This window comes from Mus caroli, unplaced genomic scaffold, assembly GCF_978045245.1.
Source record: "Mus caroli unplaced genomic scaffold, Mus_caroli_1 scaffold_8, whole genome shotgun sequence".
Classification (NCBI taxonomy): Eukaryota; Metazoa; Chordata; class Mammalia; order Rodentia; family Muridae; genus Mus; species Mus caroli.
The window spans coordinates 96,941,955-96,969,455 of record NW_028227263.1 but is presented as its reverse complement, the minus strand read 5'-3'; the positions used below and the strand labels follow the sequence as shown (position 1 = coordinate 96,969,455).

Here is a 27,501-nt window from a genome sequence, read left to right as displayed (position 1 = left end):
TGGCACACAGAGGCTTTTATGTCACATTGTCTGCAGCAGCTTGATCTCAATACTGGTAATTACATTTTAGCATGCTGGCAAATTTCTAGAACAAGACACCAGCCACTCAGCTTCAGGTGATGGCTGGCCTCCATTCTCAGCTCCTAGGATGCTCTTTTCTTTCCCATTCTCCCCCATTGTGGGCAATGCCATTTTTCTCCTTTGAGCTGTGCACTGTCTAGGAGACACAATGAACTCTAACCTTCAAACATTATTATGTAAAGTGGGCATTTGTGAAATGGAAGACATTTAATTGTGGGAAATTATAAGCTGAAAATGGGTTCATTCACCTTCCAAACCTGCTCCCTTGGTGCTTTGAGAATTTTGAAGTCTGTTCCTTCTAAACTAGCTGGATGTGTAATTCTGCAAGGGAGTGTGTCCGTTTTCACTGCATTGTTTGGAAGCTATAATGGAAACCGGATACACACACACACACACACACACACACACACACACTTATACCTAACTAGCCAATGCAATGGTAGGCTTTTCCAGTCCAAGAGGCAAAATTTAGGATACTGTGTATATACTTGTTTTATTAAAATATAATGATAAATAACCTAAATTATAACCATTGAAAAGTTTACGAACCATTCTTAGCTTACAGGCTATAAAAAAAAATGGTAGACAGGATTCGGCCTATGGAGCTACATTGATGTAGAAGAAATGGGAAACTCATTCATTAGGTAAATTTATTGAGCAGGTTCTATGTGCTTGATCCAATGTTTACCTTTTATGTTCACTATCCCCTTAATTCTCCACATAATTCTGAGAGCTTAGCTTAATTTGTCTACATACATCACAGAGGAGAAGACTGAAGGTCAGGATGGGTAGGTAGCTCTTCCTGGGAAAATAGAAGGCAGACTCATCAGCAGAACTCAAGACTCTTAGACCTTGAAATTCCAGCCATATCCAAGAAACTTTATGGTTAGAAAAAAGAGGATTGTAAAGAGAAATAAAATAAAATCTGTAGAAAGGAAGAGGTGGGATATTAAATAGTAGATAGCAAAAGGGTGGAGTTATCCAAAAGGAAAAGGAAGAAATAAGAAAGGGCTACTTTACTGAGCCATGGCCAAGTTCTCAGGTTCACTGTAGGGAGTGAATGTCTCACCTGCAGCCACCCAGTGAGGAGGAAGTCCTGGCCAGGAACAAGACTTGTTAACCTCACCCTTTGCCTCCGAATTGCTTGTTTTCCTTGGAAACTGATTCTTTGAGCCCTGGGTTGACATTGTGTGTGTGTGCAAAGATGAGGAGGATTCTTCTTTTTATATCATCTGACTTCAGAAAGTGGCTCTCCCAGCCAAGAGTAGGCCAGGTGAAATCTGTGAGAAGAATTTGTAAGGAATTTCTCAAGGACAAATTTTTCTCTCTTTTGCCAGTGGTAAAGTCTGAACAGGAAGCTTTGCATGTGTGTGTGTGTGTGTGTGTGTGTAGTGTGTGCAGTGCAAAGATCACCCTTTCTGTGCTATGTATATGACTTACTTCCTTTCCATTTACCCTCCACAGCCTTACTTTTATATGGGAGTTTCCTTTAAAAGCCACACTCTTAGATTATATTATCTATATGCCCCACTCCCATGTAACAACCATCAAGATGAGAGCTCAAAGGCTCTGAACTTCAGCAGAAACCTTCAGGGTACAGGTTGGCCTTGGTACTTGCTAGTCACCTGGGATCCCTCTGTCACTCTACTTTCGCTTTTGTATCTTTCTTTTGAGATGCATCTGTGGCGACTTTTGAGATTTTTTACTTATACATTAGACACAGGGTTTTAGTTCATTCAGGCAGAGAAGTCCTTCAGGGCATCTGGTCTACCATCTTGGTGGAAACAAAACATCATTTATCCTTTTGGCAGATTGAAGGATGTGAGGCCAACTGGGAGTTAAATACAGTTCCAAGATGCAAAGAGAACTGGATGGCATCAAGTCTTCTTGGAGTCAGGGCTTATCCTCAATTAAATAAACCCAGTGTGACAAGTGTTAGTGGGACGTGATTGGAGCTTGGTTTGGGTTATCCAGCAGCTGTGATTTAGACATAAATATAATCAGAGAGCTCAGGGTAGAGATGGAGACAAGGATTCGGAATCATAATGACCTGAGCCTAAGCCTTCTTTTCTCACTATTCTCAATATTCCTAGTCTTGAACAAGCCATTGGGCTTTTCCAACTGCCACAACCCCATCTATAGAGATAATTATTTCTGCCATCAGCCTATGAGCTTTGGTACAGGATAATGATGCATATTCAGTGAGCATTGGCTGCTATTCATACTGGTAAGCTAGGTACCATCAGTAGTCTCTAAAGAAATGTACAGCTTCCTCAGTGGCTAGACATCACAAATACCAGCAGCATTTCCGAGGTGTTACCAGGCCTTTCATCTGCGGCAGGAAGAGAGGAGTCTTGAAGAGATATTTTATACCATGCTTTACATATGGGTTTTCATGCCTGCGTTGCAGTGGAAACCTCAAGGTCCTTTTGGAGAGCAAGTCCAGAGCACGGTGCTACTCCTCGGTATGTGGTCCTGGGTTGTATAAAAAAGAAAACTGAGCAAGCCATGAAAGGAAGAGAGTGAGCAGTCCTCTATGGAGTCTATCAGTTACTGCCTTCAGGTTCTTCCATTGAGTTTGCCTTGCCTTCCTCTCATGGTAGACCGTAAACTGTAAGCAGAAATAAACCTCTCCTTCTCAAGTTGCCTTTGGTTAAGGTCTTTATCCCAGCAATGAAAAGTAAGTAAAATATTGCCTTTCTGAGACTGACTTTGTTTCCTTATATGATTACCTTGACTTGTATCCGTGTTTCCCCTGTAAACATAACTTCATTATTCTTTATGGCTGAAAAAGAATCCCATTGTATGTATGTACACATTTTATCTATCCAGTCCTCTGTTGTTGGGCACCTTGGTTGCTTTCCCAGCTTAGCTTTCTGAACAGAGACTTTCAAGTCTCTCTGGGGTGTGCTGATCTGCTACACACTGAGAAGTGGCATAGCTGGGCCATCTAGTTTGTCTGTTCTCAGGAGCTTCATACTGACCTCTACAGTAACTGCACTAGCCTATGTTCCCACTCAGTGTACAGGGTCCCTTTTGTCTGCACCCCCATCAGCAGCTGCTTTTATTTGTGTTCCTGAGAACTGCCATTCTGACTGGGGTGAGATGGATTCTCTCAGTCCATTTCTCAGATGGCTAAAGTCTTAGTTTTGTCTTATGTTGATGTGATAAGAGATCTGGACAAAAGCAACTTAAAGGAGGTGAGGCTTATGTGGCTCTTTGTTCCAGGTTCTAGTTCATCCTTAACTGGGAAGTTGTTAAGGCATCAGTAACTTGAAGTAACTGCTCTCAGATTGGTTCCACAGTTAGGAGCAGAGAGCACTGAATTGGTGGAATTTAAGCTCAATGTCCAGCACAGATAATGGTGCTTCCCACATTCAGGGTGGGTTTTTGCACCTCAGTTAACCAAATTAAGAAAAATCTCTCACAGGCATGCTCACAGGGAAACCTAATCTACATGAGTCCTCACTTAGACTCTCAAGCCAGGAAATTCTAGATTGTGATCAGCTAACAATTTAAAACCAGCCTTCACAATGAGGGCGAACATTTTCTCATAGGCATATTGGCTATTTGTACTTCATTCCCTGAGAACAGTGTTTTCCTACATTAAGCTCATTTGTTGGTATTTTTTTTATTAGGTATTTTCCTCATTTACATTTCCAATGCTATCCCAAAAGTCCCCCATACCCAACCCCCCCACTCCCCTACCCACCCACTCCCCCTTTTTGGCCCTGGCGTTCCCCTGTACTGGGGCATATAAAGTTTGCAAGTCCAATGGGCCTCTCTTTCCAGTGATGGCCTACTAGACCATCTTTTGATACATATGCAGCTAGAGACAAGAGCTCCGGGGTACTGGTTAGTTCATATTGTTGTTCCACTTATAGGGTTGCAGTTCCCTTTAGTTCCTTGGGTGCTTTCTCTAGCTCCTCCATTGGGGGCCCTGTGATCCATCCAATAGCTGACTGTTAGCATCCACTTCTGTGTTTGCTAGGCCCCAGCATTGTCTCACAAGAGACAGCTATATCTGGGTCCTTTCAGCAAAATTTTGCTAGTGTATGCAATGGTGTCAGCGTTTGGAAGCTGATCATGGGATGGATCCCTGGATATGGCAATCACTAGATCATTGTTGGTATTTTAGTGTTTAGTTTTTGGAGTTCGGTGATACTGAGTTCTAAGACATTAATCAGAGCTAGCTAGATTTTCTATGAATGGGAATTCCTTTTGAAAATGTGTTTATTTAGTTTATGTTTGCACGCACACATATGCGTGTGGCACAATGCCCATGTGTTGGTTAGCTAACCACCATCAGGAGTCATTCTCCCCTTCCATTGTGTGTTTTCTGGTGATGGAACTCAGTTCTTTATGCTTGGCACCAAGCAGCCTTACTTGTTATCCCAACTTTCCAGCTCCTAGAGTTGGAATTTCTTGATTATGTTTGTTTATGTCTGGAATTTGTGTAGGCAAGTCAAGTTCCACGCAGAGTAGCATTTCAAGCTATAACATATTTAATTTGGGGACCTTTCTTGTTTGAGGAACTCAGGGATGATTTTTCCAATTAGGATTGCAGGCTTAACAATAGAAGATTTACATTTCCTCCCATCCATATAACAAGCATCAGATAGTACTTCAAAGCAGAAAGGCAATTTACTGTATGACTAATGTACTCGGATCCATTCATTGACCTCTTCCTGTGAAAAAGCCCGCCGCTGTCTGTCTTCGAATGTCTAGAGGTAGGAATAAATGATTCAGTCTGTGGTTGCTTAGATAAGTGCGAGAACAAAGGTAAACACAATGGAGATGCAGACCTGAGACTGTATCTATCTGGGATCTCAGGCATCCTCAGAGAGAGAGAGAGACAGTTGTGTAGAAATAGCTTTTCAAAATGAATTTGTATAAATTCAGCATGCTCCACCAATGGCAGAAAATGTAATTCATTTCTTTTGACTCAGAGCTGTTTTTCTCCTTTATTGTTGTTATAGGATTTAGCAGAGGAAAAGAAGGCAAGATTACATATTAAATGCCTTTGAAAAATTAGATTTTTTTACCTTAATATCCCTTTGCCTTTGTTATCTGTTTATTACACTCTCCTTATTATACAGATTAGGGCTTTTCCATGTTGCTAGACAGAACTAAACATATTAAAAGTCAAAAGAAAGTTCAGACAGGAAAACAAGATGCATTACATTAAAAATGAAGTTTTCTTAGAACTGGAGCCTCACAGATGAACATAGCTCAGCTTTGTTGGATGGACACTGGTCATCACAAAGGCTGACCTCAGATAAGCTCCCATGTCACAGAACTTCATTCGGTAAAGCTCCCTCTCAGATCATGGGGGCTTGAAGGACTTTCCTTCCTGGTGTTACACAGATGCTAGAGTTGTTCTAGATTTTCACACTGAAGGCACACCCACTTCCTGTTGAGCTCACAAGTCCCATTTGAAGCTACTTTTAGCAAGTATATCTAGTTCATCTCTGTTTTTGCTCATCCCCAGCTCATGTAGGAACTACGGGGGCTAATAGATGGAGTAAATATAGTGAGTGATGAGCTGTCATTTCATTATCTTTGATGTGTATGTGGCTTGGTTACTTAGAGTCGCCAATGTCTTGGAAGTGTATTTTATCTGTGCTTCCTAAAGAATTCCCAAAGATCTTAATTACCATAGATTCTAGAAACTCTATAATTAGGCTGGAGCTTTAAGTAAAGATCATACATATTAGAAGGACCTATAGGGGGTTTAAAGCAAGTCTGTCAGTTCTCAGCTCCAGGGTGAACATGGAGCATGTAGGTAGTTGAGGGGTCTGCTTTCTCTGTCGTTTGCATCTTACCATAGGAGCCAACAAAGGACACCTTCCCCTGAGAAATTACAAGTGCTCGGAGGAAAAGGATGAAAGAAATGGCCACAAATGACCATACTATAGGTTAGAATTATGCATGGACTGTGTTTTCGGAGAGTAATGGTGTTTAGAAGCACAGGGAGAGATCATGAAACTGACTGTTGATAGTTGTTGGGGGTGTGCCTCATTGACTTCAATAGGATATCCACTGGTGATCTGAAACTCCCACACACTCTTGGGTAAGAAGCTACAGTTAAACTCAAGGTCTCACACATAGAAAAGAGCTGTGGAAAGAGGAGGAGGTCTTGTTAAGAAAAAGAGGGAGAGAGAGGGAGATGAGGGAGGAGAAAAGGATGCATGTGAAAATGACTCAAATTTATTATATAAATGTATAAAACTGTTACACATTATTGATCAAAGAAAGATGGTGTTTCCCAGGATCACCATTATACTTAAGACACCGGCTTGCAATAGTGATAGCTGGTTCCAAGGCTGCTCTGGTTTCTAAGGGAAACATGCAAAGCACTGGTAGAGAAGGTGTGATTTAGAAAGAAAAGAGAAAATTGGGAGTTGGTGCTTGATTCCTTCTATAACACTTTATGTGAAGGAAGTAGGGGGTGGGGAAGTTGAGTCAGTCTTCTATATGGGTGTCACCCCAACCAAAGTGCTACATTTGAGTTCTTCTTTCTTCTTTTTCCTCTTCGTTCTCCTCTCCCTCTCCCAACTCCCCCCTCTCTGTATGCATTTCGAGGCCAGAAGCTCATGTCAGTGTCTTCTTCCCCCATTTTCATCTCATTTTTGAGATAGAATCTCCCCTTGAATCAGATAGCTTGGCTAATGAACATTAGAGATCTGTCTTCATCTCCCTTGCACTAAGGTTATAGACAACTGCTGCACCCAACTTTGATCTGGGTGCTGGGGAGGGAACTCATCCCCCCAGGCTTTCCTGGCAAGTGCTTTACTCACTGAGCCATCTCTGTTCCTCTCCCACAACTAACCAACCAACCAACCAACCAACCAACTAAACAACCAACCAACCAACTAACCAACCAACCAACCAACCAACCAACCAACCAACTAAACAACCAACCAACCAGCCAACCAACCAACCAATCAACCAACTCTTCCTGATCTCAGTTAGGGTTTTCTCAACCCCCCCTGCTCTACCTCTGAATGTTCAAATGAATTCCTGGGCATTCTGTTTGGGGACACTGACCTGGAAAGACACTGAGCTCTCCATTGGCTTTTTTTTTTCCTTGTTGCAAGTTTCCAGAATTTTTATCCAAGAGGAAGTTACACCTTCACTTTGTGAACTACACAGAGAGGATGGTGGGAGACAGATGTGAGCACACGAGGCTTCCCAATTACATCTCTACTCAGCATCCTAATCAGTTCCTGGGAACACTCTCATTGCCAGCACATCTGTGTGGGTTTGTGCTGTAAGCACACGCTGTCATGGATACCCATAAGGCTCCAGAGACACCATTTAATGTCTCATTTGATGTTCATTAGACCACGGGAGACAGCATGTCTTCAATTTAGTGTGATTTTACCTGTGTGAAAACCAGAAAACAGATTCTGTTAAGGATCAGGAAGCCACTCAGTGATGTTTTTTTTCTCTCTTTCCTTGGATTTTTTCCTCCTTATTACTATTAGCTTTGCTGGAACAGTGCAATCTAATCACCCAAATTACAGCCACTAAATCTTTTCTGCAGCTGAATTATGCAGAGACGAGACTTGGTCAACTGGAAAATTGCCACTGTGAGAAGACCTGCCAAGTGAGTGGGCTGCTCTACAGGGACCAAGACTCCTGGGTAGATGGTGACAACTGCAGGAACTGCACATGCAAAGTAAGCCTCTACTAAGTCCTCTATCAGGACACAAGTCTGCTTGCTGATTAGTGTGTGGCTATGCCACTTAGCACATAGTGCTACTTCCATTATACCCGCTCACCTTTAATAACGCTAGCGATTTGCAAATATTTGGAAAGTAAAGTCTTCTCTTTTTTTTAATACTCTTTGATCTATCTTCGTTTAAGTAACTTACTATCTTGAGTCTGAAATTCAGGTGTAGAGGGAGGCAGAGATTCCTTTGATTTCCTGCCCTAAAGTTGGGAGCTTTATTCTCTTTATTCTTTCCCCGAGACTACACACTTTAAGATTTAACTGTATTATTTGTAACTATGTGCACTTAAGTGCATCTCTATGTGAGTATGTGGGTGAGAATGTAGGTTTCCACAGGAGCCATAAGTTTTGGGTTCCCGCAGGGCTGGAGTTCTAAGTGGTTTTAAGCTGAACAACATGGATATTGGGAACTGAGCTCAGATCCTAAGAAAAGGTAATGCACACTCTCAAACACTGAGCCACCTCTCCAGCTCCCGCCATAAACTTTTAACAGTTTAATTAGCCTCTTGGTATTTGTATTGTATTTTTGCAAGGTGTTTGTTCCTGAGAACTTCAGATATCTACCTCTCCCTACTTTACAGAACATCCCTCATCTGCAAACTCCTTCAGTTTCGGAAAAGTCATAAGAGCTTCACCTCGGAGTAGTGTGTATACTCCGTCCAGTTGAAATCACTTGATAAATATCTGAAGAATGCTATTGTTTGTCTAGGAAAACACAAAATGGATTGTTAGAGCCTTAAAAATGGTTGACAGGGTCTACTGAAGGTGCTATTTATGCTCTCATAGAAATAGGCTTTTTGTTTTCTGCCTAATCTACTTAGTCCGCATGGGCAGGTGGATGAAGCTAGTGATGTTTATCAGAAAAGTAATTGAGGTGACAGAGGTTCATTCCAGCTGCAGAGAATACTTTATTTGTGGTTGTGGAGGGGCCTGGGAATTCCCCACACTGCCCTGTCTCCCTGAGGTCCTGGAGAAGAGAGGCAAACTTCCTCAGAAATAGACGTGTCAATTGAGCACCTCAGAGACCCTTTTCTCTGTCTTTCCCTTCTCAGAGTGGTGCTGTGGAGTGCCGAAGGATGTCCTGTCCCCCACTCAACTGTTCCCCAGACTCACTTCCTGTGCACATTTCTGGCCAATGTTGTAAAGTTTGCAGACGTAAGTATTCACCAAGGGTCACAGTGATCCTCTGTGCTTTTTGAGTTATTTCCCTCTGTTTTGGGACCCAACTAACATTTGTGAATGAAAGCAGTGGCATTTGATCTGGTGCTGGATAAGAAGGGCTGAACAGTCCAATCCCTGCCATTGCAGCAGACAGTGTACACAGTCTATTCCTCCTCAGAAACACTGTCCCACCCACCCTAATCACTGTCCCCCATTCTTCACATCTGAAGTGATCAAGTCGCTTCTCCCGGCTCTAACACCAGGCTGGACTTGTAGTGTGAATGTACAACCCCCCAAGTTTATGTGGTTTGGTCTTTTTATTTTAAACGATCAAGTTAAGAGTCAAATTCTGTATTTAGTTTCTCTAGGTATTTGGATAGATCTCTTGTTATTAAGGTGCCCTTTTAGAATTTTCAGTATGAAATTAGTTTAAAACACTGAAACATTTATCTTCAGTGTTGGCCAACCCAAGTAATAATGATAAAAAAAAAAACAACCCTTTTAGGCAAGAGGAATAGCTCGGCAGTTAAGAGCACTTGCTGCTCTTGTAGAGGACCCAGATTCAATGTCCAGCACCCACACAGCATCTCACAACCATCTGTAACTCCATTTCTAAGGGATCTGACACCTTCTTTTACAAGTGCTGGTACCAAACACGGTGCACATTCATATATACAGGCACTCACAAGTATACATAGAAAAGAGAACTTAGAAAATTGCTCTTTACCACCATTGCAGAGAGCACAAAGTAAGCTAAGAGGTAGAGAGGCCTGCATGTGTCTGCTGTGTGCTGTACTGTGCTGGACACTTTTGTTCAATGAATTGGCTTCTCATGGTAAGGTAACATACATTGTTTGGAACCCATTTTACCAGACACTCAATTCAGCCTAGATGAAATCAGTTTCTCAAGGCCACAAAGCTAGTAGGATCCCAAACTAGCTTTGCTGCCTACAGAGCCTGCAGATTTTTCATAAAGTCACCTGATCTAGAGAGAAAACTTTCAGATAGAAATGTGGCAACCTAGCTGGGTGGTGAATACCTGCATTCCTGCATTGGCAACACAGAGGCTGAGGGGTTAGGAGTTCAAGGTCACCTTCAGTCACAGTGAATTTGAGGCTGGCTTGGATTATATGAGACTCTGTCTCAAAGATGCCAACAACAAAACATCCACCAACCAAAAAGCAGGCAAGCAAACAGACAAATGAAATTTGTATATTCTGCTTTGCGGACTTAGCCATTATCGCTTAAATACATCTGATATAGTTTTAAAGACAATGAATCTTATTTTACTGAATTTCAGATTCCCACTGTTTCACTGATGCATAAACATTTCCCAGTTATCCAAAGTCCAGGTTGTTTCCCACTTTTCATTATTATAAGGACTCTATGATAATGTGCTTCATACAGAAACACATTTTTTGATTATTTTGAATTGCCTTAATCTAAGATTGTCCAATGTAGAATGACGGGGCCTCAAACTGACACCCTCGAGACCCCTTTACATTTATTTATGTAGTGTGTGTGTAGGTGCATGCAGGAGTCAGAGGACAACCCTGGCTGTCAGTTCTCTCCTTCGGCCATATATGTCCAGGGAATGAGCTCATGTATCAATCAACCTTGGCAGGAGGTGCCTTTACCTGCTGAGCCATCTTGCTGGCCCCCAAGGCCTTGGTTACATATAATTCATTCTCTCTCTCTCTCTCTCTCTCTCTCTCTCTCTCTCTCTCTCTCTCTCTCTCTCTCTCTTTTCTTGTCTTCTCTTTTTTTTTTTCTTTTTTGGTTTTTTGAGACAGGATTTCTCTGCGTAGCCCTGGCTGTCCTGGAACTCACTTTGTAGACTAGTCTGGCCTTGGAAATTAATTCTCTTTATCATATATCGGGGAGATGGACATTTATCTGTATTCCAGTTCGTTTGAGAATTGTCAAGTTATAAGATAATCCTAGAAATTTGCCCAATTTTTCCAAGATGCTGAAGCACAACCTGAAGATAATGTTGGACTTTTATATTTATATAGAGTCCACATCAAGTTGGTTATATAGAACTCAACTTCTCAGTAACTCTGATGATATTTTGATGCTCAGAGATTCACTGGGAATATGAACACAATAGATTAATATTTAATATAACTCTAAAGTTAAAGAGGTTGAGACCTTCTGGCTTGAAAGACTCTCTATTTCTTATTAGATTTTAAATACAAATCTCTGTTAGGTAGTTTTGGGTTTGGGAGTCTGGTTTGGGCTCTGAAAGAATCTTCCCTTGAGCTAGGCACAAGTCCCAGTGTCCAGAAGTGAAGTGGGGCAGTTGTAGTGCAGTGTGGACACAGGCATGTTTAGGAATGTTCACAATAACAGCTTAGCAGTATATTTAGAAATTAGTAGGAACGTTTTAGGTACCCATGTGAGTAAGAACATACCTGTCAGAGGGAAACACACAGGTTAAAAAAAGGCCAAGAGAATTAAACACAGAATTGGTGTTTTTAACTTAAAAATTAACGATTTTAAAGAGCATCTTGGGGCTGGACCTAGGCCCTCTACACATTTGTAGCAGATATGCAGCTTGGTCTTCATGTGGGTCCCCTAACAACTGGAACAGAGGCTGTCTCTGACTCTGTTGTCTACCACTGCATTTTCTTCCCCTAGCTGGACTGCCTGGTCAGGCCTCAGTGGGAGAGGATGTGCTTAATCCTGCAGTGAATTGATGTCCCAGGGTGGGGACATACCCAAGGCAGCATGGGTGGGGTGGGGTGGGGTGTGTGTTCCTCTTCTCTATGAAGAAGAGGAGGGGTTAGTGGGGGAGGGATTTGTGAGGGTGGGACTCGGAGGAGAGGAGGGAGGGGGGCTGTGACCAGGATATAAAGTGAATAAATAAAAAATGAAAAAGAAAGAAATTAAATATAATGATATTTTAAAAAACTTAAGTTTTTCGGGTGGTGGGTGATGGTGGGTGGCACTGTGTGGATGGATGGCTCGGTGGATAAGAGCCCTGGCTGCTCTGCAGAGAACTTGGGTCTGGTTTCCAGCATCCATAGCTCACAACTGCTTATAACCTCAGTTCCAGGGGATCTGATACCCTGTTGCCTTCTTGGACACCTACATGCATGTGGTATACATAAACTTACACAGGTGCACACATACAGGCATATATTTTTTTAAATGAAGTTTTAAGGCAGGGCTATGGAACACTCAGAAAAGTGATTTAAGAAAGGGCACCGTGTTAACCGAGCTGGAGGCAGTGGCCAAGCCTGAGACTTGGACATATTCCATATGAAAATGATGGGCAAGCAGATAGACTGCCTAGGGAGAAAAAGAGAAGGGATGGCTGTGAGTGACAGCTAAAGGACCTGGCCTATAAGCATTGATTTATATGAGTGTCTGTGCGAGTGAGCAGGTGACACGTTTTGAAGGAGAGCCCATGGGAGACAAGCAACGTGAAGCACAGAGACAGGGCAAAGGGAAGAAACAGTTTGGTGCATGCTTGTGTGCATTATGTCTTCTGTTTGGCATCTGTGGGTTGGAGATGCCTTGGTGATACCCAGTTTGATGTGGGTATCTTATTCAGAGAGAGGGAGTTTGTAAGCTCACCAAAGTAATTTACTGAGGATGGTAGGACCCTTGGATGTTTAGTACTTCTGATCTGTAAGGTTCTTTTAGTGTGAAGCAGAGTGCTATGTCAAAGTCACCAAGTGCCCAGGGACGGCTGACATGTGTGAGGGAATGAAGATCTGAATGTGGACAGAGGAACCTCTTGTGCCTTTCTGACAGGGTCAAAAAACTAGCACTTGTTAATTGTTCATTCAGTGTGCACCCAAGTGGCCAGAGTGTCCAGTCCCCAAACTCAAGAAATCAAGGTCACATCCAAAGGCCCAGATGTCGGTGGGTGCAAAAGGAACAATAAACTGTCTTTAAATGCCCAGTATGCTTGTTTCTGACATCACAAGGAAGTGTGTGCTGGGGCTGGGTTTCAATTTCATGGTTGGACACTGTGAAATCCTCTACTTTGCACGTCCCTGGTGTGACATGAAGGGCTCCGGGTATCCATTTGCATTTCTGCCCACACTGAAAGCTGTAGGAATGAATTCTCCAGTGCCCAGCCAAAGGCAGTAGGGCCTGACTCACCTTGCGCTTGAATTTCCTCAGACATCAAAAATAAGTCTTTTGGCTGCAGATTAAGAGGTTTGATAATGAGGACTGGTGTTATCCATAAAGAAGGAGATGACAGTGAAGGAAGGGATGCTATCAGAGCAGTGGGGGAGAATATGAATGCAGGGGGACTTTCCAATCCCAAAAGTTGTCGGAGGTTATTTTGTGGACACCTGGCATCCATATCATATGCACTTTCTGTACCTTGACACAGCCGCAACTGGTGGAGACATATAGACCTAGGCTGGTGTCATTCCCCAGGCCCCAAAGCTCCCTATGATGTGACAGCATAAAATTCAGCAGACATTTATTTTTTATAGCAGTCTGGTGGATGCAGGATGTGTCTCTGAGTGTGGCATAAACAGTAGGGCATTTTTATCTCTATATAGGATTTTTGGATGAGCCTGCCAGAAAAGAAAGGAGCCAGCCGAATGTTTCAAGACAGGGTAGCAAGCGTGTTAATACCATTGTGGAGTGGCAAGGGGCCAAAGGGAAAGAAAAGGAGAATTTCTGCATTACCCAGTCCATGCCAAGAAACAGATGGCAGTGTCGACGGGAGTGTGTTTAGCAGAACTGTCACTCTGGAACAAGCCACCTCGCCAAGTTGGCAGCTGCTGTCTTTTAGAAGTATGGGAATTTATCACACAGGAATCCCAGGGTCTTGGAGATGGGTTCTTCCTGTGTAAACCAATGGGGTGAGGGGACCCAGAGTGTCATTAGGAGCAATGAGTCACAGTCACTGATTTATCTAGAACACTGTGGCATAAAAGATTTTTTTTACATTAAAAAAAAAAAAAAAAACAAGGAAAGAATCAGTTAGGGAACTGTTTCATTCCACTATTTAGGTGTTGTTATTGTTGCTGCACTTGCTTTGAAACTGTTGGATGTTTAAAGCTCTATGGAGGAGCAGAAATAACTCCTAGCAGGCCAGGAGATTTGTTGTTGTTTTTTTACTACTCACTAGAGCTCATTAGATTGAAGTAGAAGTGGTATTTATCATTTCTAGTCAACAATAAGCCCAGAGAGGCACTGAGCTTGAGGTGGGATTTACAATTATGCCTACACAGTTCTGATTCTCATGGAGGTGACAGTGGGAAAGATGTAAAATTAAGTGTGTAGTTAAGATACAATGTGACATATGCTCTGTGTGTAGTTAAGATACAATGTGATATATACTCTGCTAGGGTGTGGTCCACAGAACAATAGAAACAGCAAGTAGAAGAGTTAATTAGGGTTCAGGCTCAAGATCAACTTCCTGGGGTTGGAGAGATGGCTTAGTCTGTGCATTGCTTGCTTTACAAGCATGGGGACAAGAGCTAGGATCCCCAGAGCCCATGGAAATGTTGGACATAGTGGCATGAACCTGTGAGGTTCATCCATGTCTATATACAGAGACAAGCAGATTCCTGAAGCTCATTGGCTCCCTAGCCTAGCTAAATTGATGATTTTCATGTTTAGTGAAAGACTTTCAAAAAATAAAGGTGAGAGCAAACAGAGGAAAGAGACCTGATATTGACCTTGGGCCTTCCTGTGCACAGATGTGAGCATGCTCCCACCCTGTACCTATCCACCTAATTATGAATTGACATTACAAATACAATACAGACAGACAGCAGGCAGGCAGACAGACAGACAGGCAGACACACACAACACACTTCTTAAGAGAAGATAGGACATCGTTAAAATAGATCTATGTCTGTCTATTTGTCTATGTGTCTGTCTATCTATCTATCTATCTATCTATCTATCTATCTATCTATCTATCGAGAGTGATATGGATGGCTATATATGGAGGCAGATGGGGCATATATGTTTGAGAGTGTTGAAATGGGTAAGTATATAGGCTGAGAGGGAGGAAATGGATGAGTTTATATGTTGAAAGATGCAAATGGATGGGTAAATACCTTGGAAGGCTGAAAACTGATATAGAAATTGGGAGGATAGAAATGTATGGCTATATATGTTATAAGGGTGGAAACAGATGGGTATATGTTAGAACTATGAAAAAGGATGGGTATATGTTAAAAATAGAAGTGGATGGGTGTAGTGTTGGGATGGTATGCTGGTTGGTTTATGTCAACTTGACACAATCGAGAGAAGAGAACCTAGATTGAGAAAATGTCTCCATAAGATTGGGGTGTACACAGTGGAGGGAGCTTGGGGACTCTTGTGGAAGACTAGGAGGAAGGATTGCAGGCCTCAGAGGGGATAGGAACTCCATAGGAGGCAACTAACCTGGACCCTTGTGGTTCTCAGAGACTGAACAACCAACCAAAGAACATACACAGGCTGGACCTAGACTTCCACGCACATATGTAGCAGATGTGCAGCTTGGTCTTCATGTGGATATGAAACAACTGGAACAGGGACTATCCCAAAAGCTGTTGTCTGTGCATGGGATATGTTCTACGAGATGGGCTGCTTTGTTTGGCCTCAGTGGGAGATGATGCACCTAGCTTCACAGAGTCTTGAAGTGTGAGGGGATAACCAGGGGACCTCACCCTCTCAGAAGAGAAGGGGAAGGGGGATGGGGAGGGATTATGGGAGGGGTGACTGGGAGTGAGGCAGTAAGTGGGATATAAGGTGAATAAGTAAAAAAAAAACTGAATTAAAAATGATTTTAAAAATTGGGGTGAAGATAATGCTGTGGGGCATTTTCTTGATTATTAACTGATATTGGAGAGCTCAGCCTATTGTGAGTGGTTCCATTCCTGACTGGTGATCTTGGTTTCTATAAAAGAGCTGGCTGAGCAAGCTATTCTGAGTTGAGAATCTGTGTTTCTGGCTAGCTGGGATGGAAGAATTAGCTGTGGTTAAGATGATAGCAGAACTACTAAAGTGAATCCTTTGCTTTGCTTGGATACTTGATACTCTCAGCTGGGGCTGAGAATTTAGCAGTGATTAAGAAGAGACTAGCATCACTGATGTGAATTCTTCTGGGAAATGGTTCCTGAGAGTCAGCACAGAGAAGCTGTGTTCCAGAGCTGACCAAGGTTGTACATTTTATTGACAGCCAAACTTGGTCGTAGTTACCCAGGTGGTAATGGTTTTGGAGGCATGGAGGGTTCATGAAAAGCAGCTCAAATTTGGTACTGTGAGAAGCCAGGATAGGCCACTGGAGAAGGAGTACAGCCGCAGTAGTAAGCTCCAGAACTGAAGGCATCATAGAGAGAAACTGAGGCTTGGCACTGTGAAGAGAGCTCAGGAGAGGTGATTAATCAAAGTGCATTCAAGTTGAAGCAGAGGTACCAAGCATTTTTTTTTGGGACACCAGTGCCATAGGATAAACATCAAGAATAGCAACAGAGCTGGAGTGGAGCCAGCCAAAGTTTACATAGGAAGACAAGCTAAGTGTGTTGCAGAAAATGAGCCAGAGAGGTGACCCAAGGCCTTTCAGAAGCCCAGAAGATCATGAGTGAATCCCAGATAGTAAACACTGAGTTACTCATATTTTTAAAGTTTGGTTTTACTTTGTTCAGATCATGAATGTGCCCTGGTTCTTACCTCTTGAAGTAAGAAAACATTTAAGTCAGCTTTCCACAAGCTATAGTCATTTGAGAGGATGGAGTCTTGATTGAGAAAATGCCTCCATATGATCTGATTGTAGACAAACCTGTAGAGTATTTTCTTAGTTAGTGATTGATGGGGGAAATGCTTAACCCATTATGGATGGTGACACCCCCAAGCTGGTGGTCCTAGATTCTATAAGAAAGCAGGCTGAGCAAGCCATGAGCAGCAAACCAGTAAACAGCACCCATCCATGGGCTCTGGTTTCCAGGTCCCTGCCCTGTTTGAGTTCCTGTTCTGACTCCTTCTAATGAAGAACAATGATGTAGAAGAGTAACCCAAATAAACCCTTTCCTCACCTCATTGCTTTTAGTCGTGGTGTTCCTTCACAGCAATAGTAACCTCAACTAAGACAGAGGGTGTCAGGGAATAATGGAGATCTGAGCATTTCTATAGAAGACAAGAATATGTGCAATGCTTGGTAGTGAGAGAAAGAGAGCATAGCTGTGACATAGGTGGGGTATGAGTATTTATAGTTGCACAGGGATTGGTAAGTTTTTGATGTTTTGAGAGATCAGGAAAAGCTGACAGACCACAGTGCCTTTTCAGTTGTCTGTGGGAGGACTGGGGAAGGCTGAGGTTAAAACAGGAAGGTTTGGTAGCAGCAGAGAAGAGGGGCACTGATGGTCTGAATGAAGGTGAGAGTGCAGAATGGAGAAGCATAACTTGAGCAGGAAGCATTGCTCTGACTTGGTTCCCCACCAGACACAAGATTGAGTAAGAAGCATATGTAGAAGGAGCTGGGGTAGACAGTGGTGCCATTCACTGAGAAGAGAGCACTAAGGTGCAGCTGGGTGTGTGGGTTGCTGCAGTCCAGCCGTGGACCAGGACCAGTCTACCGTGGAGATTTCCACATGCTTCATTAGAAAAGGCACACAGGATCAGTTATGTATCAGAATGGGTGCTGAAGATGCAGAATCAGCAGAAGAAGTTTGTTGGCCAGATACTCGTAGCAAATGCCTCAGTTCTTCCCACTGGGATCCTCAAAATGGCCTCTAGGAGTTGTCCTAAGTCAACCCAAGAAGGCAGGACTTTGTGTCATGTTATCAATGCTTTATCAGATTTGGGCTGGTTTAGTAAGGAGTCTTGACTTTGGGCAAAGTGGCTATCCATAGCCCAGCATAGATCGACAGTTGGCTGAGGCCTGTTGGGTAACACTGTTCCAACAGCTGTATAAATATGTCAGTTGTCACAGAGGGCTCTGGGCATCATGTCAAAGTATGTACCTTACAGAAGGGACATGTTAGGAAAAGCGGCATTGGTTTCTGGGCTCTTCACTTTCTGTGATGATGAGCGCTGGGCAGATGCTTACAAGGCTCTATGAATATGAACATTGGATGAGAATGAGAAGACTGCAGAGCCAGGGAACTACCAAAGTTAATCAACCCAACTTTAATAGATACAGACAAGGCCTGAGAGGTGAAGCTGTTTTATGAACTAAAGGCAAGTGTGTATTTATTTCTGTTTCTCCAGAGAGCTGGGGCTAGAGGGCCCTTATCAGGCCAGGAAAGAGTTCAATCAGACCTTTTTTTTCTGTTTCCTCTTGAAGGGGCTGGAAAAATCTAGTAGACTCAGAGAGAGGTCATAGCAAATTGACATATTCGGCAAATGCTTAAAATGAATCAGAAAGTGAAGCCAAGGCTCGAGCCCTGGCAGAATCTCAATTGAGCTGTTTCTCTTTGAAACACTCTACAAGGCTGACTTCCACTTTCTGCCCTCCGCGTTAACCCACACAGGTCACCTTTCTCAAGGCCTCGTCTCCAGTGTGCTGATGTCACAGTTGGCCAGGTTGGCTTGATTGTCTTACTTGTCTGAATATGATTAAGTGTATCTGGGCTCAGGGCACTGTCCTCTCAGGATCTTAAAGAAGCACAGAGGGGATCCTCAGTGTCGTGGAAAGTTCTGATGAACAGAATATCTGCCTTTTACCCAGAGGCACACCTGGTAGCAGGACTGTCTGCACCAAAACTACTGCTGACTGGTCTGGGGTGGGGAGTGGCTCAGAACATACACTAACAAGTATGAGGACATGAGTTCAGATTCCCAGTATTCAAATAAATAGCTGGGTGTGGCCATGTAGTGGCAGCTCTGGAAAGGCAGAGTCAGGCAGATCCTGGAGGTCACTGGCTGGTCAATCTACCTGAATCAGTGAGTGCCAGGTCTAGTATGAGACCCTGTCTCAACAAATAAGATGGAGAGGGACAGAGGAAGATATCTGATGTTGACATAAAGCTACCACATACGCATGCTTCTACCTGTACTCATGAGCACACACACACACACACACTCACACACACACAATCACACACACACACACACACTCACACACACACAATCACACACACACACATACACACACACACACACACACTCACACACACACAATCACACACACACACATACACACACACACCTTTTTGTCTGTCTGTCCATCTGTCTGTCTTACTAATTCACTTTACATCCCCATCACTGCCCCCTCCTGGTCATACTCTCCCAAAATCCTTCCCCATTGTCCCTCCCCTTCTCCTCTGAGGGGATGGGGGCTGACTACCCTGGCAAATCAACTCTCTGTGAGGCTAAGTGGATCGTCTCCCACTGAGGCCAGACAAGGCAGCCCAGCTAGAACATGTCCCATGTACAGGCAACAACATTTTGGATTGCACCTCCCCTCCACTTGTTTGGGACCCTCATGAAGACCAAGCTGAACTTCTGCTACATGTGTGCAAGGAGGCCTTATTCCAGCACTTGTATGTTTTTTGGTTCATTGTTCAGTCTTTGAGAGCCCCAAGGGTCCACCAGGCTAGTTGGGCTCTGTTAATCTTCCTATGGAGTTCCTATCCCCTTTTGGGGTCACAATCCTTCCTCCTATTCTTCTATAGGAGTTCCAGTCTCAAAACTCCATCCACCATTTGGCTGTGGGTATCTGCATTGGTCTGAGTCAGTTTCTGGGGGCAGTCTCTCAGAGCACAGCCATGTTAGACTCCTGTCTGCCAGTATAATAAGAGTATTATTGACAGTGTCAGGGATTGGTGCTTGTCTATGGGATGGGTTTCAAGTTGGGCCAGTTATTGGTTGGCCATTTCCTCAGTCTCTGTTCCATTTCCTGTCCCAACGTTTCTTGAGAGTGAGATAACCCAGTACCCAAAGGACATACACACTATGTATTCACTTATAGGTAGATACTAGCCCTAAAACACGGGTTAACCATGCTACACTCCACAGACTCAAAGAAGTTAAACAAGAAGGAAGGCACAAATGAAGATGCTTGAATCTCACTTAGAAGGGGGAATAAAATATTCATGAGTGTCAGATGGAGGGGGGGATTGGGTAGGAGAGGAGATGGGGAGGGGAATGGGAGGGTGTTCATGATCAGGTGTGGGGAGGGACAGGAGGGATGGCCAGATGTCCATGAGAATGAATAGAAATCTGCATCTCATGGGGTGGGGAGGTAGGGGGCATCTCCAGGATGAGACAGAGACCTGGGATAAGGTAGGCACCCAGGAATCAATGACCTTAGCTTTGACTCACAGCATTGGGGATATGGAACCTGAAGAGGTTACCTCCTGTAGCCAGGCAGGAATTCCAATGGAGTGATAGGGACACCAACCCACCTACAAAACATTCAACCCAAAATTTATCCTTTGGATTTTTTCCCCCACTTATTTTGCTTTGGTATGAAGGTGAGGTAAACTCAAAAGGTCTGGCTGAGGGCTTCAGGGGCTTTGCATGCACCTCTTTCCATGCCTTACATTAGATGAAGTTTATATCACTTAGACTCAGTGAATCTGTGGGATCTGTTAGCTTCAGAAGGAGACTCTAAGGATGTTTTGTAGCATAGCATGAATAGGCATGAACTGTATTTTTGTTTTCTTGCAGCAAAATGTATCTATGGAGGAAAAGTTCTTGCTGAGGGCCAACGGATTTTAACCAAGACCTGCCGGGAATGTCGAGTAAGTTTATCCACGGTCCCTGTCATTTCCACAGAACAGAGAAGATAGACTTGTGGTGTTCCTCTGTGGGGCATGTTGGCCTAAGTGGGTTCCTGAGGGGTAGAGTTAATGGGCTGGAGTCAAGGTGGATCTAGACACCAATGTGTGACTAGCTTGCATTCAAGTGTGTAACATGCCTTGAGAAGCAGTCAGTATGGGAAGGTTGTGAAAAGGAAAATGAGACAGGAGTTGCTGTAGATGGGGATGTTGACAGGTGACCCTGAGGAAACATGATGTGTTGGTAGGCAAGGGAGTAGGTGATACCATCCTGACTGGGCCAAGCTCCACAAGTGGTCAAAGAATGATCTCTTGTAGTTGTATATGTTGCATGCCATCAGATGTATAGTTCTTACTTGGAGTCTCAATGTAGTTGCAATGTTTTGACTATTGGAGGTAGAATCCTATGTTGACTGCACAAGTCAGGATGTTGGACGCCCAAGATGACTTCTTTATGCATCTCTAAGACAATTGAAACAGACTCTCCCCTTCCTCATGCATGGCTATGTACATACTTTCTTATGGAATAATGGTCTGAGACATTTCTTATGTGGAGAGTACGTTTCCTCAGAACAAATCTACCCAAAAGACCAACATGAAAGATCCAATGTTTCCTATGACCTAGTCTCCAAAGCTGTGTAGCATCGTCCCCTCTTCATTCTATTATTTGTATTTGACTGCTTCAGATTTATTATTAAGGAGGATGGTGAGAAGGCATGGTTCCCAGGAGTATGTGTCCTTAGAGACCAACTATCACAGTAGAGACTCTGATACAGTTTTCTGTGAAAATAACCATGTCCAATTGCCTATACCTTGACTGGCATTTATTAACACAAGTAGCTCATTCCCTGACTAGAAACCATTAGTAAGTAGCAAATTCCTTTGATTTGGTGAAAATCCACCTTTTTATAACCTCTACCCAGTGACCTTACTTTTGATCTCTGGAAAGTATGAGAGTAAGTTTGTATCCTTTGACAGAGTGGCATCGTGTCAACAGATCAAAAGTCTGTAGTAACATGGACTTCGGTGAAGTTCCGATTCCCTTTGTTGGTTCTTACTAAGAGACAACTGGGAGACAGTGGAAGCAGAAGATTAAGTTAAAGCACTTCTGTCTTTCCATTTTCCCTCTTCTTAGCTTGCTCACTGCATCCTAGAGGAATGCAGATGAATGTCAGTACAAAAGTTGTTCCAGCCTTCAGCTGGGCTGCCTGACCAGACAGCCGTCTCCTCGCCCGCCCGCATGAACAGAGAAGACAGCAAAGGAAAAGTACTGCTTACCCATGTGATTTAGGGCCCTGGAGAACAAAACTTGAGGCACAGGACGTTTGACTTAATACTTCACTTATATATTCTTTGTTAGTGATGAGGAGTCGGAGCTTGGACAGTGGGAGGAAGGGGCAGACAGGAAGGGATGTGGAGGGAAAGGAAGAAGAGAAAAATGTATTGCTGTGTGGCCACAGACCAAGGCTGGTTTTGTGAGGTGTAGCCAGAAATGCTGAGTGAACTGCTTTGTAGACATCTTTTTAAATGCTTTTTTACTTATGTGCTTTTCTTTTCCTCACATCCCAAGAGAAAAGGAAGAATGTATTTTAAACTTTGAACAGAACAAAGTATTTAGAGACTTACTGGGCATTCAAAGAGATCCCAATGAAAGAAGAGCCCAAATCTCTTCTTTTATGGGGCCTAGGAAAAAAGGCTTTCTCCTGTATCTTTCTCTTACTAGAAACATCTTCTAAGGGTTGATCCCCTTGAACTCATCTTTGTGTTCCTCATTATCCTTCCCTGTCTGGCATCAGGCCTGGCAGAAATGGTTGGTTCAGCCAGTTTGGTGGTAACACAGGTGGGGGTAGTGTGATTGTTAGTTGTAAACATCAAAGTGTATAACCTAGAATCACTTAGATAAAGCCTCAGTTGATAAATTATCTTGATGAGGTTGACCTATGGGTATGTCTGTGGGAAATGTTTTGTTAATTACCCCAGCCCATTGTGGGCAGCACCATTTCATGTATTAGGCCCTGACCTGTAAGAGCTCTTAAGGCTAGCTGAGCACAGAAGCCAGCAGGCAGGTGGCATGGGGTATGCTTGTGTCTCTCTCTGCTCTTGACTGTGGATGTGGTATTTTAAGTTCCTGCCTTGACCTTTCTGCAATGATGGCTGATAACCTGGAACTGTGAACCAAATAAAGTAAGCTCTTTCCTCCTTCATATTGCTTTTGGCTAGGACTTTAGGTAGCAACTGAATGACACTGGGGCTGGTATCTCTGTACCAATAGATGCTGGCTGTGGATCTTTTGCCAGGATCAATGGTGCAGATGAGATAGCAGTGAGGACTTTTTGTCTCCTTATCAACTAAGAAGCTCCCAGGCCTGGGAGCTGGCATGGTCTCCATCCTAAGACAGGCACGTCACAATGGGGGATGTTGAATACACGGAGGAGAAAATGTGGTGCTTGGCATTAAATCTGCAGTGAACATGAATTGTTTTTGCCTCACATGGCCTTGTCTACCTTCCTTGAGTACAATTAAAGATGGCATGGTCTCTGTAAATAGGTTCCCTTCTGGGGAGGACAATGAATTTAGATTCTGCCTTTGGTTTCCTCTCCTACCCCAGGGAAAGGTGGGATGATTAAAATCAATTCTGCCCACTCTCTGTGATCACAGCATAAGCCACAGGACTGACACTCATTAAACCTATTGCTTTTTGCATTTTGAGCAGAGGCCTTGGGTGACTCTCTCCAAAGTCTTCTTTTTGACTACATCCTTGTCATCAGAGATGATCAGAGCATGAAATGGGCAGAACATGAAACAGACACTCTGTATTCTATTTGAGGATTGATGAGTTAGAAGAAAATTGGTCCAGAGACCTCTTTGCATAAGCTATATGTGCATGCATGCAAGCATGCATGTGTGTGAGTATGTGTGTGTTGTGCATGTGTGTGTATTTATAGGAATAATTTCACCCTGTTTTGAAAAGTGAGTTATTTCTTGGCTTTTTGTAAATATTTATAAGTTACCCTGTCCACAGATAAATGAGTCATTTACAATATCATTTAACATTCTTTTATTATTTATTATTATTTTTTATTTTTTATTTTTTTTCCATTTTTATTAGGTATTTAGCTCATTTACATTTCCAATGCTATACTAAAAGTCCCCCATACCCAACCCCCCCCCACTCCCCTACCCAACCACTCCCCCTTTTTGGCCCTGGCGTTCCCCTGTACTGGGGCATATAAAGTTTGCAAGTCCAATGGGCCTCTCTTTCAAGTGATGGCCTATTAGGCCATCTTTTGATACATATGCAGCTAGAGACAAGAGCTCCAGGGTACTGGTTAGTTCATATTGTTGTTCCACCTATAGGGTTGCAGTTCCCTTTAGATTCTTGGGTGCTTTCTCTAGCTCCTCCATTGGGGGCCCTGTGATCCATTCCATAGCTGACTGTGAGCATCCACTTCTGTGTTTGTTAGGCCCCGGCATAGTCTCACAAGAGACAGCTATATCTGGGTCCTTTCAGCAAATCTTGCTAGTGTATACAATGGTGTCAGCATTTGGAAGCTGATCATGGGAGGGATCTCTGGATATGGCAATCACTAGATGATCCATCCTTTCGTCACACTTCCAAATTTTGTCTCTGTAACTCCTTCCATGGGTGTTTTGTTCCCTATTCTAAGAAGGGACAAAGTGTCTTCGTTCTCTTGAGTTTAATGTGTTTAGCAAATTGTATCTTATATCTTGGGTATCCTAAGTTTCTGGGCTAATATCCACTTATCAGTGAGTACATATTGTGTGAATTCCTTTGTGATTGGGTTACCTCACTCAGGATGATGCCCTCCAGGTCCATCCATTTGCCTAGGAATTTCATAAATTCATTCTTTTTAATAGCTGAGTAGTACTCCATTGTGTAAATGTACCACATTTTCTGTATCCATTCCTCTGTTGAGGGGCATCTGGGTTCTTTCCAGCTTCTGGCTATTATAAATAAGGCTGCTATGAACATAGTGGAGCATGTGTCCTTCTTACCGGTTGGGACATCTTCTGGATATATGCCCAGGAGAGGTATTGCTGGATCCTTCGGTAGTACTATGTCCAATTTTTCTGAGGAACCGCCAGACTGATTTCCAGAGTGGTTGTACAAGCTTGCAATCCCACCAACAATGGAGGAGCATTCCTCTTTCTCCGCATCCTCCCCAGAATCTGCTGTCACCTGAATTTTTCATCTTAGCCATTCTGACTGGTGTGAGATAGAATCTCAGGGTTGTTTTGATTTGCATTTCCCTGATGATTAAGGATGTTGAACATTTTTTCAGGTGCTTCTCTGCCATTCGGTATTCCTCAGATGACAATTCTTTGTTCAGTTCTGAGCCCCATTTTTAATGGGGTTATTTGATTTTATGGAGTCCACCTTCTTGAGTTCTTTATATATATTGGATATTAGTCCCCTATCCGATTTGGGATAGGTAAAGATCCTTTCCTAATCTGTTGGTGGCCTTTTTGTCTTATTGATGGTGTCTTTTGCCTTGCAGAAGCTTTGCAATTTTATGAGGTCCCATTTATCGATTCTTGATCTTACAGCACAAGCCATTGCTGTTCTATTCAGGAATTTTTCCCCTGTACCCATATCTTCGAGGCTTTTCCCTACTTTCTCCTCTATAAGTTTCAGTGTCTCTGGATTTATGTGGAGTTCCTTAATCAACTTAGATTTGACCTTAGTACAAGGAGATAGTAATGGATCAATTCGCAATCTTCTACATGATAACAGCCAGTTGTGCCAGCACCATTTGTTGAAAATGCTGTCTTTTTTCCACTGGATGGTTTTAGCTCCCTTGTCAAAGATCAAGTGACCATAGGTGTGTGGGTTCATCTCTGGGTCTTCAATTCTGTTCCATTGGTCTACTTGTCTGTCGTTATACCAGTACCATGCAGTTTTTTATCACAATTGCTCTGTAGTACAGCTTTAGGTCGGGCATGGTAATTCCACCAGAGGTTCTTTTATCCTTGAGAAGAGTTTTAACTATCCTAGGTTTTTTGTGATTCCAGATGAATCTGCCGATTGCCCTTTCTAATTCGTTGAAGAATTGAGTTGGAATTTTGATAGGGATTGCATTGAATTGGTAGATTGCTTTCTGCAAGATAGTCATTTTTACTATATTGATCCTGCCAATCCATGAGCATGGGAGATCTTTCTATCTTCTGAGATCTTCTTTAATTTCTTTCTTCAGAGACATGAAGTTCTTGTCATACAGATCTTTCACTTCCTTAGTTAGAGTCATGCCTAGGTATTTTATATTATTTATGGCTATTGAGAAGGGTGTTGTTTCCCTAATTTCTTTCTCAGCCTGTTTGTCCTTTGTGTAGAGAAAGGCCATTGACTTGTTTGAGTTAATTTTATATCCAGCTACTTCACCGAAGCTGTTTATCAGGCTTAGGAGTTCTCTTGTGGAATTTTTAGGGTCACTTATATATACTGTCGTATCATCTGCAAAAAGTGATATTTTGACTTCTTCCTTTCCAATTTGTATCCCCTTGATCTCCTTTTGTTGTCGAATTGCTCTGGCTAGGACTTCAAGTACAATGTTGAATAGGTACGGAGAGAGTGGACAGCCTTGTCTAGTCCTTGATTTTAGTGGGATTGCTTCAAGCTTCTCTCCATTTACTTTGATGCTGGCTACTGGTTTGCTGTAGATTGCTTTTATCATGTTTAGGTATGGGCCTTGAATTCCTGAACTTTCCAAGATTTTTATCATGAATGGGTGTTGGATTTTGTCAAATGCTTTCTCAGCATCTAATGAGATGATCATGTGGTTTTTGTCTTTGAGTTTGTTTATATACTGGATTACGTAGATGGATTTCCATATATTGAACCATCCTTGCATCCCTGGGATGAAACCTACTTGGTCAGGATGGATGATTGTTTTGATGTGTTCTTGGATTCGGTTAGCAAGAACTTTATTGAGGATTTTTGCATCAATATTCATAAGGGATATTGGTCTGAAGTTTTCTATCTTTGTTGGGTCTTTTTGTGGTTTAGGTATCAGAGTAATTGTGGCTTCATAGAATGAGTTGGGTAGAGTACCTTCTGTTTCTATTTTGTGGAATAGTTTGTGAAGAACTGGGATTAGATCTTCTTTGAAGGTCTGATAGAACTCTGCACTAAACCCATCTGGTCCTGGGCTTTTTTTAGTTGGGAGACTATTAATGACTGCTTCTATTTCTTTGGGGGATATAGGGCTGTTTAGATCATTAACCTGATCTTGATTCAACTTTATACCTGGTATCTGTCTAGAAACTTGTCCATTTCATTCAGGTTCTCCAGTTTTGTTGAGTATAGCCTTTTGTAGAAGGATCTGATGGTGGTTTGGATTTCTTCAGGATCTCTTGTCATGTCTCCCTTTTCATTTCTGATTTTTTAAATTAGAATGCTTTTCCTGTGCCCTCTAGTGAGTCTGGATAAGGGTTTGTCTATCTTGTTGATTTTCTCAAAGAACCAGCTCCTTGATTGGTTGATTCTTTGAATAGTTCTTCTTGTTTCCACTTGGTTGATTTCGCCCCCGAGTTTGATTATTTCCTGCTGTCTACTCCTCTTGGGTGAATTTGCTTCCTTTTGTTCTAGAGCTTTTAGGTGTGTTGTCAAGCTGCTAATGTGTGCTCTCTCTAGTTTCTTTTTGGAGGCACTCAGAGCTATGAGTTTTCCTCTTAGAAATGCTTTCATCATGTCCCATAAGTTTGGGTATGTTGTGGCTTCATTTTCATTGAACTCTAAAAAGTCCTTAATTTCTTTCTTTATTCCTTCCTTGACCAAGGTATCATTGAGAAGAGTTTTGTTCAGTTTCC

The 27,501-nt window shown here is 42.7% G+C and overlaps 1 protein-coding gene across 2 annotated transcripts in view; it reads left to right on the top strand.

The window, feature by feature from the left end:
• The window catches only part of Nell1 (neural EGFL like 1), an 867,181-nt gene that overhangs the window by 236,060 nt on the left and 603,620 nt on the right, over positions 1–27,501 (top strand). For both annotated transcript variants that reach the window (XM_021166735.3, XM_085841704.1), the window contains exons 8-10: positions 7,631–7,765; positions 8,872–8,974; positions 20,564–20,637. In XM_021166735.3, coding sequence (XP_021022394.1) covers positions 7,631–7,765; positions 8,872–8,974; positions 20,564–20,637 — 312 coding nt within the window. The remainder of the gene's footprint in view (positions 1–7,630; positions 7,766–8,871; positions 8,975–20,563; positions 20,638–27,501) is intronic.